The sequence below is a fragment of the Pelmatolapia mariae genome, linkage group LG22, assembly GCF_036321145.2.
Source record: "Pelmatolapia mariae isolate MD_Pm_ZW linkage group LG22, Pm_UMD_F_2, whole genome shotgun sequence".
Taxonomy (NCBI): Eukaryota; Metazoa; Chordata; class Actinopteri; order Cichliformes; family Cichlidae; genus Pelmatolapia; species Pelmatolapia mariae.
Genome location: NC_086245.2, coordinates 24,941,330 through 24,953,564, shown reverse-complemented (window position 1 = coordinate 24,953,564; position 12,235 = coordinate 24,941,330). Strand labels below are relative to the sequence as shown.

The following is a 12,235-nucleotide window of genomic DNA, read 5'->3' as shown; positions in this document are numbered from 1 at the left end:
CATGGTGAATGCATGTGAACTTTGAATAGATGCTGACTAATTTAAACAGCTGCTTGAGCAATGTTTGGAGGATTAGAACAGGGAACTGTGTCCTGTCAATGCTCCAATTTCTGCTTTTCAGATATCATGGATTTCTTTCAAATGAAACTTTCAGATGATAATAAACACATGTGCAGCTGCATTACGATCCCACTGTAGTCCATCTTAACCAGCTGAAGTCAAAGAGAACACAGCCAGTGAACACAAAGCTGCATCAATATGTGTGCTCATTTTCTGTTTGCAATCTGTGTCTTCTCATATTCACATCACTCCCTTTTTAGCCTTTATAATGGAAAAAAAACATGATGCCAAAAACAGGGTTCCCACACATTCTTCGCATCAGCCTTTGACCACATCCTTTGCCCGGGAATTATTAGCACTACTACAAGTTAATCTTTGCTTTCAAATGAAGTCACTGTCTGTTACCCATCCAGTAGTCATAGGCAAGGCACGGTAAGGGATTGTGGAAGCCCTATTTAGGCAGAAGAAGCACAAAAACCACAAAGGAGGTGACCAAGAAAGTTTAAAAGACTCGGAATCTGGGTTTCCAAGACTTGCTACAGTAACACACACAAGTGCAATGACAGAGGAGAAAGGGATGGGTTTAGAGGTGGAACAAAAACAGGAAATGGGAACTGTGGGTAATCTCTGTGCTGTAGAGCAAGCAAACAGTGAGTAAACAGAAGAGAGGGGATTAGACCCCGGAGTCAGACTTTGTGTGTGTCGGTTTTGCCAGGTTTTAAATCTACAGACTGATGTCCCGATGATAACAAAATCTCTTGTAACTTTCCATCTTAATCTGAAAGTCAACATTCCTCAAAAACACATCATGACCACGAAGTCTGCGGTCATGACAAACAAAACAGGACAAAATTATACGGCAGACTCACCAGACAAACCAAAAGTGGCTTCAGGATGCTGAGCCTTGATTTTTTCCCCCTACGTCACATAAATTCACAAAGAGGGTTATCTCAGCACACTTTAGATTATAAGGTAAAGAATTTTCTCTGACACTTTCTGGCATGTTCAGCAATGTTGAAAGGTGCTTTTGCACTAACCAATCAGCAAGCAAGGGGGTTTGTGCCTCAAGCTAACCAGACTTTGAGTAAAAACAAAAGTAAACAGACAGTGAAAGAAAAAGTAACTCGGACTAATATTTTGCTGGTTGAAGGCTCTGCTTCCAAACAGGGACTTTATTAGTCCTTGTAAGTTAAAACAGTCCTCTCTGCCTTTTTAGGAACAATAACACTACTTCAAATGGTAGGAACAGGGAGTTCACAAGCTAGTAGCTAACTGTCTCAATCTTCAGATGGGGTTTTTTTGGTTTGTTTTTTGTTTGTCTCTGGGTTTGTTTGGTGTGTTTTTTTCAGAAAACAGCATGTTGCTGTGGTAACAAGGGAAAGCTGCATGCCGTAAAACCAAAACGACGAGCTAAAAGATGATAAAACACTACACAGATTTGAGGGGAACTACAGAGTCTGTGTAGGTTAGTCACGACAAGCAACATCTTATAATCGAACAACAGAAATATAATCTGATCCACTGTTAGTGCAAACATATAATTAGAGTATAAATGCTGCTTACAATAATAAATGCAAACTGTACTAGAAACAGGAAATTATTCTGATTTAAAGCTATCAGTCATCGTGTGATGAACAATTTTTTTTTACTTAATTAGCCCTTATTAATAATCAATTTTAAACTATTTCAATGAAATATTAAGAAAACACATATTCAAAGTCTTTAAATGTCCCCCAGCAAACTGTTTATGAACTAGAATATCTTCTAGTCTTACTGTGTTTGGCAGCACCTAAAAAAGGTCAAGTTCAAAATGACTCCTCTCTCACCTTTTGCAGGCTCATGGTTCTGGTGTCCCAGTTTGGCATCTGTCACAGCACTCCCATTACGGTTCAGTCCATTGCCGGCGTTCTTTTTCCGCCGGCTCCCCTTTAACCAGCTGAAAGCGCCTCCAAGGGAGCTTCCTGGCTTCCTCTGCCCACGCTGAGCCTTCGCCTCACGGGCTAAGATCTCAGTGATGTCCCTGGGCACCAGGTCACCTGTAGACCTCCTCCGGGACATCCTGGAGGTTGGTCCTGGAGGCTAAGGAACTGTACCTCCACCTGGATCAAGTCTTACTGTTTGTCACAGGATCTGGGACCTCCCTGGTATGTCGGGTTTGATGAAACCTCCCGTCCCTGTTTGGCCTCTCTTAGTGTCCGTTTATCCTTTTTTCCCCCGTCTGTCACCACCTGGGACAACAATGAGATCAGCAGGATGAGAGAAAGAGCGCAGAAGAGAAATATATATAAATAGGCTGGAAATGAAAGTCAGAGGGAGGACAGAGTGGCATGGGAACTCAAGAACAGAGGAACAAAGTTAAGGCTGGGTTAATGAGAATATCCAAACCCAGTCAAGATGATCAGGAATGGAATGGAAATAAAACATAAACAGAAAAGAAGAGAAAACAAGAAAGTATAACCGTGTACCGAGAGTATTTCTACGCTGTTCTCCCATAGTTTTCCTGTTACTCAGCTGCCTCCACTCTCCCTTTTCTATTCTCTCACTTTTCTTGTATATGTCCTGGCCCTACGGGAGCTCCAGACCTCTGCAGCGTCTCTGTATGTGTGTGCATGCATGTGAGCCATGTGGTTCACATCAGCAGAAAAGTGCGTACGGCTGAGTTAGAGAAGAGAAAGAGGCTCAGTGGAAGAAAAAGTTTAAAAGTCAACTATTTCTTTTACTTTAAAAAGAGATACACACAAAAAACACACACAAGCTTCCTCTACGTGTTGTCACATTAACAAACAATCAAACATTTGTAAACTTACAGCGTGAGCGTGCTGTCCTCTCCTCTGCTCCACTCCTTTCTCTCCGCCTGAGAACAGCTTCACAGAGCATGTGTGTCTGTGTGTGTGTGTGTAGGTGTGTGTGTGTGTGTGTGTGTGTGTGTGTGTGTGTGTGTGTGTGTGTGTGTGTGTGTGTGTGTGTGTGTGTTTAGCACAGTGAATGAAGCTCCATGCTCTCTGAACACTCAGTCCCTCCCTCTGTATCGGAGCCAGCCTCTCCTCCACCCTCTTACAGTGCTGGTAGGAGTGAGCCATTACAGCGCTGCTTGTTCCTCTTCATGTTCATAGCCGGCTCTCACATTTTAGCTCTCGTGTTGAGTCCTTTACTTGAAGCTGCACAGTTAGGTTTCTTTCTGTCTTTCCTCCCAGCCTCGTTTCTGTGGATCAGGTTCAGTCGTCTCCCTCTGGAGAGGAACCCTGGTGTGATGATCCATCATTGAAGCTTTGAAACAAAAATACACCCTTTGGAGCCGTGTAACCATAAATAGAGCGCTCTACACTACTGTGCCTCCTTCCTGGGCTTCATTTTGTCTTATTTATTTGGAGAAAAGGAAAGCTCCATGGGGAGACTACCGAACAGTCACCTGTCAAGGGTGAAGTGATTCAGCCGTTTCACATGAAAGACAGGGTTTCTCTTTTCTACCTCTTTCTGGCTAGGTAGAAACTTGACACCACTTGTTAAAGGTGACACACACACACACACACACACACACACACACACACACACACACACACACACACACACACACACACACAGAAATTAGGGCAATAAGGCAAGTCACAGGGGAGCACCTTTAAGCAGCATTCAGCTGTACTCACCTCAGAAACCTGACCTCAGCTTCAAAATTCACTGTGGTGGGGAACGAGCCGAGCCGACAACAGCATGTTGTTGTGTTGTGGGACTGGCTCGTCTGGTTTGAATGTGGAGGAGACCCAGTAGGGTAAGGAAGAGGAAGCAGAAGGTGGTGGAGGAGGTGGTGTCACAGCCTTCTGGGAACAGACTGAGGCAAGCCTGTGACTGCAGTCTTGCATGCATCTGGTTAATTGGCAACAAGGGAGTTTACTGTAATTTTGGCATTTTATACTATGAGCACCCAAACCAACCTTTTGTATTTTGTAGCCTGTAACTCACACAAATACTCATCATCATCAAGAGTAAACATGCTGGTTAGAGCAGAGATCCAGCAAAAACATCACTTAATACATCCCATGCCAAACGCAGGTATAATTGTGATGCAGATCTTAGAAGGCTCCTCAGGTACACGTGTACACGCAAGTAGCCCAACAACACGGGATTAAAGTCTTTCTTATTCACATGGTCGGCCTCATCATGAGCTGTGGGCCACGGTCTTGATTTAGCTCCTGAGATGAGGCAGCTGAATTACCTGTCTCTTAGGATTCCTGGGTTATTTCTGGCACACGATCTAAAGATATCGCTGTCAGTCAGCTTTTTTTTTCTTTCAGCACATGGTTCTCATATTTAACAGCTTTAATGGCCGTCATCCCTCAAGCCGATCATGTACTGTCAGCGCTCGTCAGAGGTCTTTCTCTGTCTCACATCATGGAAAAGAGCGAGCCAAAAGTAAATTAAAACATGTGGAGGGAATTTGCTTTGAGGCACCGTGTCACTTGTGTTGCAGTAAAGACAGGGCGGCAGTCGGTTAGCTGCTCTCAAAAATTCGACCTGTGTGCTGGTTATGAATGTGAGATGATTCATGATGAGGTTTTGCTTGGTGAGTGTGTGTGAGAGGGAGAGAGTGGTGGAGGGGTCCATGCAGGATGTGTGTGCTGGAGTCCTGGGAGGGGTTAAAATGAGTCATCATTTAGTTCACTCAGGCCTAACAGATTGAAATGTTTTAAGGTTTCTATGGCAATTCAAGAGAAAACAGTTACCCTCAATATGTCTGCAAGCGGGCTACGGAGCGCCTGCGTGAAATGTGCATGTGCAGTAAAAATCATTAACCACGAGAACATCATGATCCTGCTGGGTAATGTGTCACCTATCCTCCCTCATTCTGTTCCCATATGTAGCTCTCTGTGTAACAACTGCAGCTACATACGCTCCGCTATTCTTTAACAATCATTACAAGAGACAAGTGAAGTGATGATGGTCTTACTCGACATCTCAAAAACTCATAATGTTATGGCATTAAGGGCAAAAAAAGCTTAAGTTGAAACAATTTGTTTAAATGTAATATTTTTACAATTCATTTTACTCTTTTATATATGCTGAAAGAGTAAATCCACTTCTGTACTCCTCCCCAGTGCTGGGAGTTAACTCGCTCGTTACTTTACTAGATGTATTAATTACATTACAATAACAATTATGTCATTCCTTGAATTCAACATTTTCTATGTACCTGTGCCTGCTTATTTTACTTCTTTTATTAAACTGGGCATGGTGTAGGACAAAGGAGTTCCCCTCGCCATCATCAAGTGTTTCCTTGCTAAAAGAATTATTAAATAACTAAATAAAATAAATTTTGTTAATATGTTAAGATGATAAATGACAAACAGCTTGCCGGCCTGTGAGTGTGACAAGCTAAAGCCATTGTTAATAGGACACAAAATCCCAACAGACAGATTTCAATAGGATTGTAGTGAAGCAGAGTTAAGCCTGCTTCCTGAGACAATAGCCAATTGCCGGCTACAAGGTGGCAGTAACTTAAAGGATAGACACAGGTGAGACGGTTTCTGAATGCAGTTTGAGATGTGATGAGAAGAGATGCACTCTGGTACTTTAAATAGATGTATATTTTTAGCTTTCACTGGACAAGTACTGCTTTCCTTGCTTGCCCTGAGAGAATGCTACTGGTATAGAGTTGCATCTTACTCAAAATGACTTCTAAATATGCAACTTAAGTGTAAATTATTTTGTTGAATTGTTTTGTAGAAATGGAACACCAAGAGGAGAAGTTTAATAAACACTATAGCAGTATACAGGTATTGGAAAAAGTTTTGGAAGCTACTTTCTAATTTCACAGTTGCACAACACTTTGTGAGTGACCTGTGTGTATGTGTGCGAGTGTTTGTGTTGGATGTGACTGAAAGGAGGCTGCAGGCAGGAAATCCATACTGCCGGTTGGGATAAGCCCAGCTCTCTCGACCCGGCATTATCATTCTCGACCCGCTTTTGTCCTGCGACAGACGCATTCTTTCTGCACCGACTGTTTCTCTGTTTCTATCCAGTTCTCAAACAGGCATATACAACATTTAAACACACAAAATAAAACCAAACACCAAAATAGGTCTTAACTACTCTAATCTAACATGTGCATTTCCGTCATCTAGGAATACATTTCTAGGAATTAATTTAGAAGTGAAAAAGACCAAAAAAAAAGCCCAAATACATTCCACAGTCCAATTATTTATAACATCAACCAGCTAAGATGATGTTAAGCCATGAGGACAGAGAGAGAATTGTGATAAGTAATAATAGTTTTAAAGCATGGGGAGAGATTCCAGGTTGATACTCAGCTGTGAAGGGAGCAGAAGGGATTCCTCTGTACAGAGGAAGCTTTGTCTAACCAGTCTATGGTTATAATAGAAGTCAGAGACTCTGTTGGCAATGAGTTCAGTTTGAAAAGGGATTTTGGAAATAAAGAAATTTAAGCTGAGAGGAGAAAAGTGCAAAGAAAAAGAAGGAGAATGTAATAAAAATGCTGGTTTTCTCTCTCCAGGCATGTCACTTTTCTTCTTGGACAACTCGCTGTTACTACCCCACTCTTATGTAGGCAAAAAAAGACTGGGTTATAAATTGTAAAAGCTAGAGGAAGCTGCCCATTTTACTGCCTTTAAATGCAAAAGGAAAGTACCAGAAATATCACTGAGTCATGTATGAGGTCTAAGTGAGACGAGGTGAACTGCATACAGGGTTGAACCTACTGAAAATGAAGCTGGAAGAGTTTATTGTGCCTCTGGGAAACACTTTTTTAGAGTTGAATGATGGAGACAGTCAGGTCAAAGAGGGGTCATTTCGAAAAACAGTGAAACTGAAAGAAATCAGTTTCTCAGTGCTGCAGTGTGGATATCTGTATTGTCATTATTATAAATGACTGTCACTAAACCTGTGACTAAACCAAGATCTTTACTTCTGTTTCATGCTTTATAAAGATAAGGAGGTGAGAGGGAGCATGTAAAGATGACCAGTTTAAGCTGACATGACCCTTCTTGAATACACAAACATGGCCATGGGTTAAGCAAATAAAATAAAAGGCAGATGGTAAAATAATAAAACACGATCCAGGCAAACACACAAAGCTCTCCGTGTCCAACGTCAGGGATAATGCTGTTTTCGTAGTTTTCAAAGTATTTCTCAGAATCTGGAAGCAGTCAGAGCCAAAACACACTGGCTGTGTACTGAGCCATCTGGCCTGCAATTCATACAAACGCACATACAGAAAAACACACTTACACGCAGAATTGACTCAAATAATAACACCCAATTTTCTACTTTTTGTTCTATTTTTGTTTCAGCTTTACTGCCCCAAGAGCACGCTACTTTAACTGAGTTACATTAGAAACTCTTTATCATTCTCCTTATTTTCTGCCATCAAGTTTGTTTAAACTAATTTTTTACTGTTATTTTTGTCCTCATTTTTTCTTGTGTTTTTTTACTGTTGCATCACATTTTGCATGCAGAATATGGCAGCATTACCTCAATATGAAGGCTTTTTAAATGACATATTTGTAAGGATGAACTACTCCTTTAAAAAACATGCCATGAAATATTTTTGCAGCAGGAATTCCTGAGAGGGTGTGGTCACCGCTGGGTTGTTGGGGCTGGACAGAAACAGGCCACAGCTTTCCATCCACCTCGTTCTTTCTTTCTTTGTGTCTCTCTTTCCCCGTTTGTCTTTCTTTCCCCATCTGCCTGTTTTGAGCGTCCCCTGGGGGTCGTTCAGATGAGGCTCCGACGTCACAACAGGAAACCTGAGGTGACCTCAGCCAGTTCTCTAATAAAATAACAGGATTGCCACTTGCTCAACATCAGATTAGGAGAGCTGAAAACAGTAGTCTCTCACTCTCTAGTAAATCCATATCTAAAAATATGGATTAATAGATTTTTGCACAACATCTTTATTAACCTTTGCATTGTCATGTGCATTACATATGCACCATTAAATGCCTCGAAACAACAAACTGTTTCGTTAAAGACTGAAAAATAATCATCTAGCCTCTACCACCCACTAAAGGTTGTTTAAATACAACCTCGGATGAACAACAGTACATAACATATTACACTGTTTCATTAATTATTTAACAAAAACTACAAAAGTGAGAAATAAAGTACACCACATGATTCAGTAGCTTGCAGAGCCACATTTAGCAGGGATAACTAAAAGGACTCATTTTCTGTGACTTTCAGTCATTGTGGAGGCATGTTGGCCTACGTTTTACAGCGTTGCTTCAGTTCATTGAGGTTTGCAGGTATTCGTTTATGCACAGCTCTCTTAAGGTCTGTCCACAGTATTTCAATCAGGTTATTCTTTGCTGCTGTGCTTGTCTTGCTGTATGATGCAATTTCAGGCAAGTCTCGGCTGTCGGAGCGATGGCCTCACATCTGCCTCAATATCTGCAGGGTACCCAGGTTCTGTGGCTGCAAAACAAGCCCAAATCATCACCCCTCTGCCACCGTGCTTGAAAGTTGATATGTGTTTGGTTTTCTCCAAACGCGGTGCTGTGCATTATGGTCCGATATCTCCACATTGGTCTTGTCTGTCTAGAGCATATTGTTCCAGTCTTGTGGTTCAAGATGCAACGTGACAAACCTAAGCTATGCTGCCATGTTCTTTGTAGAGAAAAAAGGCTTTCTCTTGGTAACCCTTCCAAACAAGCCAAACTTGCTCAGTCTTTTTCTAATTGTACTGTGACGAACTTTAATATTTAACACAATAACAGAGGCCTGTAGAGTCTGAGATGTAGCTCTGGGGTTTGTTGCAGTTTTCTGAGCATTGTGCGGAATGACTGTGAGGTGAGTTTGCTGCTCCCAGCAGCCGTTTTAAATGTTTTCCACTTCTGAGTAATCTTTCTCACTGCAGAACGATGGACTGCTGTGATGGCCAGCAACAACTGCTTCTCTAAGGTGATTGTTGACACCTTTTGTTTTATAGATTTGCTCACACTTGCTGATGATCAGTTACATTACAGTTGCATTTGATTAGCACAACGTGGTTGCTACCCTCTTAATTTCAATGGAGACAGTAAGGTAGTACTTTCCACACACTGTTAGGCATTTCAGTTTAATTTTAACACAGCATAATATGTCATATTTTATGGTTTGTAGTCATCTAATTTTAACACCTGTTATGGACAGATTATTTTTATTATGTCCTGTAATGTAAACCCTTTAAAAGGCGGGAGGGGTTTTTTTGTATTAAAATGACTGTAGTTGTGAAAAACAGTGGCACCAACTGAGCCTCTTGTGACGAGAGCAGATGAGTGATATCCTGAGTCGTAGTTTAGTAGTATTAGCACTAACTGCTGTTATGACACTTCAGTCCAAACAGAGGATGCTCTCCCTTAGATAACATCCCAGCAAGTCGTCATTTGAAAGCTTTTTTAAGACGCGCTGCTGTTGTCAGCTTCAGGTATTTCACGGCTCACAGTACAAAAACACTTCCCTAAAACAAATGAGCTGCAAGTCCAGTTCTTGCGACATCATCTCTATAAGTCAGAGTGACCTCCTTCCATCGCTGATCCAGATCACTTCAAAGAAATGTTTTCTTATCAGATGAATTCCTTTGCTAAAAATTCCACGCACCTACAGCAAAGGTTAAGCTGACATGCAAGCTCAAGCAGACAAACAACCTCATGAACACACAAAATCTCTAAATCTAAAAACGCAAGACCTGCGCTGAACATATCCTATAATGATTTTCTTTATTGACTCTGTTCACTCTGTGCCGAAGCTCCGTCACCGGTGACTGAACGCCACTGAATGATCCTGACTGTCAACATGAGCGTAGCTTGTGTCATCTTTCCATATCAGCTGTTTTCATCTGCAGCGTTCCTTCATGGGAACTGGTTGTGCCTGTGCAGAAGCCTACACGGATTACACTGAACGACAGTCACAACAAGCTGATGTAATACTGAAAAATATCTGCTTTTGTTTGAAAGAGAAGTAATTGTCTTTGAAGGGAGACTGGGGTGAGATAAATAAAGGGGTCAAACAAGCCGTGGCTGCTCTGTGCCTTTTTAAAGGTAAGCATGTTCATCATCTTCAACTGGAGGAAACATGCTTAATCCAGAACAGTGGAAAAACACACTGAAAAAAGGTCACGAGGCTGCCTACTTCATCATATTAAGTGATGCTTTAAGACCATAAAAAGCCTACTGGTACAAACGGCGAGTGACTGAAGATGGTAAAGAGATGACAATTACGTAGTGGAAGCACTCTGTTCAAAGTAAACACAACATAAGGTCACTGTCATTAAAACACACTCAGCTGTAGTAAGACACAACTATAAGACATGACAGATGGGCAGGAACAACACGAGTCAGGAGTCTAACCTGAGGACGCAGTTGGTTGTCAACAGATAGTCTTCGCTTTAGCTCTCCAGACCGGCTGTGAAAGAACACATTTTTAAAGTGCGTTTGAAGAAAGCAGTTCACTTTGACTGGATGTTCAGGAGAACACCCATGTGTAACGGCAAGATTGGGAGAAGTGGATCCATCATTTCCTGAGTTTTCTTTGCCACAAAATAACAAATTATGCAACTTTATTTTAAGACACTGAACTAAGAGTCCGGCAAAGCAGCAACTAGTTACTCACTTCATCATTACTGGCAGTTCCTCATAAACAGTTTCTGAGTAAAAGTGTTATCATCATAAAAGTGTGCATCATGTCTGGTTCTATTTTGGCTTTACACAGCTGAATTTTTCTTGTGCTTACAAACACCCAAACAAAATTGTAACCACTCAAATTGTCTTCTTAATTAAATATTTTCCAAAATGAAACCTTGTTGAGCTACCACCATGACTGTCATGGTTCAGCTGTGTAGTCTCACCTACCACACAGCAGTGCAGGACTCCAGAGAGAAAAGGTAACTTCAAAGGTCGACACAAATGAGACAAAGGGAAGCAAAACTGAACATAACACACACGTGACAAGAGACTACCAAAGTAAAACAGGAAACATAACACAGACAGAGACTAGGACATACAAACTTGACACAGGGAAAAGGTAAATAAACATGGACACATGAATGACTGGGGAGGCACGAGTAAGGCATCAAACAGAGACACCATACAGACACGAGGACACGACTAGGAAAACAGACAGGGATCACAAAAGATACAAAGACAGGCAAAGGCCTAAGACAGGAGACAATAAAACTCAAAAGCATAAAGGAACGAATGATAAGACTATAAAAGACTGTAAAGAAGACTATAAAACCAAAATATATCATGAACTCACAAAAACTCAAAACCTTTGGTCCAAAACCCAAGGAGCCTGACAGTGACTACTTATAACGGTTGGTTTAGGAATACTGTCCAAAAGTCTTTAGCCACCATTATTTCTTCAGTTTTGCTTGGAAAATGGGAAACATGTGCTAGCATAAATAGAAATACAGTATATAAGGTAAAAACGGAGTTTGAACAGTTCTAATAAACTTTATGCTTCAACACAGCCTGAACTCCAAAGGAAAGCTTTCGTGTAATTTCTTTAAGGAGTCTTCAGGAATATCTCTCCAGGCTTCTTGAAGGACATTCACAGCTCTTCTTTGGATCTTGGCTGCCTTTTGTTCCCTTCTTTGTCAAGATGATCTCACATGGCTTCAATAATGTTGAGGACCGGGCTCTGCGGAGGCCGATCCATGACTGATAGTGTTCCACTGTGTGTTTTTCTATCCAGGCATGCTTCTACTGCACTGGAAGTGTGTTTGGGATCATTATCGTGCTAAAAAACGAAGCTGTTGCCAATCAAATGCAACCAGGTGATATTACACGGTGGATCAAAATCTGATGGTGCTTTTCTTTTCATGACTTTTGCACAGTGCTATAGCTTTGTTTCAATCTGGACTTTATAACAAGAACAATATTAATTCCCTGTATGCCAAATGTGGTCAGACCCCCAAACACAAGCACAACCACAAACAAATGACCTATATAGGACACTTCAACATGAAACACCAGGAAACATTTTCCCAAACTGTCCTGATTTTTTTCCTTTTTTTTTTAACAGCTGACAATGCACATTTGGGTGTATTACAAAGAAGAAGTTAATGCAGTTCAGGAGCAGGAGTGAGAAAACCTAAAAGCAGGTGATCTCCACTGTGCTCGTGTCACACAGGTGGTCCTGCAGGTCTGTATGCAAGCCAAACAAACTGAACTGCTCCCTCCAAATG

General features: G+C 41.4%; 1 protein-coding gene across 2 annotated transcripts in view; it reads right to left on the bottom strand.

Annotated features, from left to right (window-relative positions):
• nhsl3 (NHS like 3) overlaps nucleotides 1-2,956 on the bottom strand; it is a 41,655-nt gene extending 38,699 nt beyond the window's left edge. For both annotated transcript variants that reach the window (XM_065471193.1, XM_065471195.1), the window contains exons 1-2: nucleotides 2,868-2,956; nucleotides 1,887-2,288 (exon numbers count right to left, since the gene is read on the bottom strand). In XM_065471193.1, coding sequence (XP_065327265.1) covers nucleotides 1,887-2,118 — 232 coding nt within the window. In that variant the 5' untranslated portion in view covers nucleotides 2,119-2,288; nucleotides 2,868-2,956. The remainder of the gene's footprint in view (nucleotides 1-1,886; nucleotides 2,289-2,867) is intronic.
• Between the last annotated feature and the right edge of the window lie 9,279 nt (nucleotides 2,957-12,235).